We start from the raw sequence: 2,943 nt of genomic DNA, 5'->3' as shown, positions 1-2,943 counted from the left end.
CCCTGTGTACTGAACCCGGCCCTTGCTGCTATCAACTTGGCCTGGCAGAAGGGTTACATTTTTGGGGGCTCGTCCGGGATCGAGACTGGGTCAGTACCCCTCGCAAGCACATCTTAGGTGAGTCATTAAATTGGGAAAACCCAGAATCTGGTTGTTGTTGTTTTGATCTGTTATATTTGGGAAAGAAATTACAGTTTGTATAATGGCCCTACATTTGCTAGAGGATTGGTGCAGGGGGATGAATATTAACCCTAGGAACTGTGTCCTGGTGACCGGGGTGCCGGAGGCATTCGATGAAGGCTCAATAGAGCCTACCTTAAGGGCATCCACTGGGTACCTGAGTAAGTGTAAAATGCGTGGGCGCATATTTGTGAGGGAGGACGGAGATTTTGCTGTACTGTGTGAGCTGCCGTCGGCTGTGGACCCACTACAGGTTCCAGGCACGATAGCAGTGGAAGATGGTGAGTGGAAGGTAATAACTACTGGGAGCCAGCCCTCACCGGCTCCTGCATCTGAAGTGGAGTTTTTAAAGAAAATGTCAGCCTTTTTGGGGAAAGAGGGGAAGACCTTGGCTGATATGCCGGGTCTGTTGGGCCTTGACCCAGGAGTCCCAACCCGGGAGGCTGCTCCATCATCTGATGAGTGGGTGAAGGCTTTGGGGCAAGCATTAGAGAAGGTTGTGCCACCCCACCCTGAGTCAAGCCCCTATCGTAAACTGAGGCTGTTTTCTGGGGGTCCCACCCCAATACCCGGGGAGGAAGCATTTGAATCCTGGCTGGAACACACCACTGAAATGCTGCAGGAGTGGGCAGTACCTGATGCTGAAAAGAGAAGGCGACTAGTAGAGTGCCTCAGGGGGCCAGCCCTAGATGTGATTCGCACCCTGAAGCTCAGTAACCCTGGGGTCAAGGTAAAGGACTGCCTAGAGGCCCTTGATCATGCCTTTGGGAGAACCGAGGGCTCAGAGGATGTTTATTGCAAGTTCCTCAATGCCAGGCAACAAAAGGAAGAGAAAGTTTCTGCCTACATACAGAGGTTGGAGAAATTATTACAGAGAGCCATCATGAGGGGAGCAGTAGCGGTTGAGCAAATGGACCGGACTAGATTGGCTCAGATTGTGAGGGGAATTCAATATCAGAACCCAATCCTTCTCCACCTTCGATTAAGGGAGCGCCAAGACAATCCACCGGGTTACTCTCGACTGATAAAAGAGGTCCGAGAGGAGGAAGAGAGGCAGGCAGCTGGTGAGGTTTGGGAGGTTCAGCCACCCCAGGCAACTGCCACAACATCCATACGAGCGCCCAAGGCGCTGATGGTGAATCCTCAAGAGGAACTTACCCAACGAGTTCAGGTTCTGACACAGAAAGTGGCTGAACTAGAGAATACTATCGATTCAGCAAAGACTTCAGCGTACAAGGAACCCCCTGTTACCACGGTCCAGAAGACTACATTTAGAACCTCTGCCCCACCCCGGCAACACGGGAAAGGGCAATCCTTCTTCTGCTACCGGTGTGGCCAGGATGGGCACATTGCTGCCAGGTGTCAGAATGCAGAGAATCCCCCGCTAGTATACCAAAAGCTGAGGACCACCTGGGGAAAGTCGGGAAACGGCCCCAGGGCCTGGGAAGGGAGCCGCCTAGGCCTGCAGGGTTTGGAGGCTCCTCTGCGAAGAACCATGCCACCCGAATCCCACCAGGATTGATAGGACCTCGAGCTGAGGTCACTGTAAAGGTTGAAGGGACAGAATGTAGAGCAGTGCTTGACACGGGATCCCAAGTGACTATCATATTCCAGTCTTTCTACCAGCAGATGCTTATGCATCTGCCTATACAGCCCTTGACAGGGCTTGGCCTGTGTGGTCTCAGCATGGATGAATACCCGTATCAGGGGTATGTCATTGTACACCTGGAATTCCCAGAAGAGATCGCTGGGGTAAGACAGGAGGTGGACACTGCAGCTTTAATATGCCCTGACCCTAAAGGTGTCTGATGTGTCCGTGCTGATAGGGACCAACTCCAGCCTCTTTAAGGTACTTGCAGATTACTGCAGACAGCGAGCAGGGGACCAATACCTGAATACCTTAGTGATACACACACATTGTGCCGCAGCCTACAGAAAAATTGAGGACGCAAAAAGAGTGATGCCTGATTTGCCGGTGGGAGCACTGAGGTACGCAGGCCCGGTCCCCTTAGTGGTGCCTGCAATGACAGAAAAGGAGGTGATTGTCATGAGTACCTGCCTGAAAGGCAATAAGAGAACATTAGCAGTGGTAGAGCAGCCGACTGAGGGAGGGCTCCCTGAAGGAGTGTTGGTTCTTAGTGGAGTCATAACCCTACCTGCTGAAGCCCAGGAAGAGGTGACTATACTGATTGCTAATGGAACAAGTCGTGATATTTTTGTGAGGCGAGGACAAAAAATAGCAGACCTCTTTGAGCCCGAGTCAATTGTAACCCCCCAGTGTGAAACGCAAGTTCCGACGATAGACCCAGCAAAGTTTGACTTTGGAGATTCACCTGTGTCCGAGGAGTGGAAAGATCGCCTGAGGAAGAAACTTTGTGAAAGATCCAAGGTGTTCTCACTGCATGAGTGGGATGTGGGATGTGCAAAAGGAGTAGAACACAATATCAGACTACATGACTCTCGACCTTTTAGGGAGAGATCTAGGAAGATTGCTCTCTCTGAGATGGAAGACGTGCGACATCATCTTCAGGAGCTGGCTGCGAATGGCATCATTACAGAGTCCCGCAGCCCATACGCCTCGCCCATTGTGGTAGTCCGTAAAAAGAATGGGAAAATCCGGATGTGTATTGACTACCGCACCCTAAACAGCCGTACTGTGGTCGACCAGTACACTATGCCTCGAGTGCAAGATGCCTTAGACTGTTTGCTGGGAAGCCAGTGGTTCTCTGTGTTGGATCTTCGAAGTGGGTACTACCAGATCCC

At 51.6% G+C, this 2,943-nt stretch overlaps 1 protein-coding gene across 1 annotated transcript; it reads left to right on the top strand.

The window, feature by feature from the left end:
* The first annotated feature begins 577 nt into the window (after window positions 1-577).
* LOC142071969 (paraneoplastic antigen Ma3 homolog) lies at window positions 578-1,884 on the top strand. The gene has a single exon (XM_075128304.1). The coding sequence runs from the start codon at window positions 578-580 to the stop codon at window positions 1,700-1,702; it is 1,125 nt and encodes a 374-aa protein (XP_074984405.1). The 3' UTR covers window positions 1,703-1,884.
* The last annotated feature ends 1,059 nt before the right edge of the window (window positions 1,885-2,943 follow it).

This window comes from Caretta caretta, chromosome 1, assembly GCF_965140235.1.
Source record: "Caretta caretta isolate rCarCar2 chromosome 1, rCarCar1.hap1, whole genome shotgun sequence".
NCBI lineage: Eukaryota > Metazoa > Chordata > Testudines > Cheloniidae > Caretta > Caretta caretta.
This window is presented reverse-complemented; position numbering and strand designations above follow the sequence as displayed.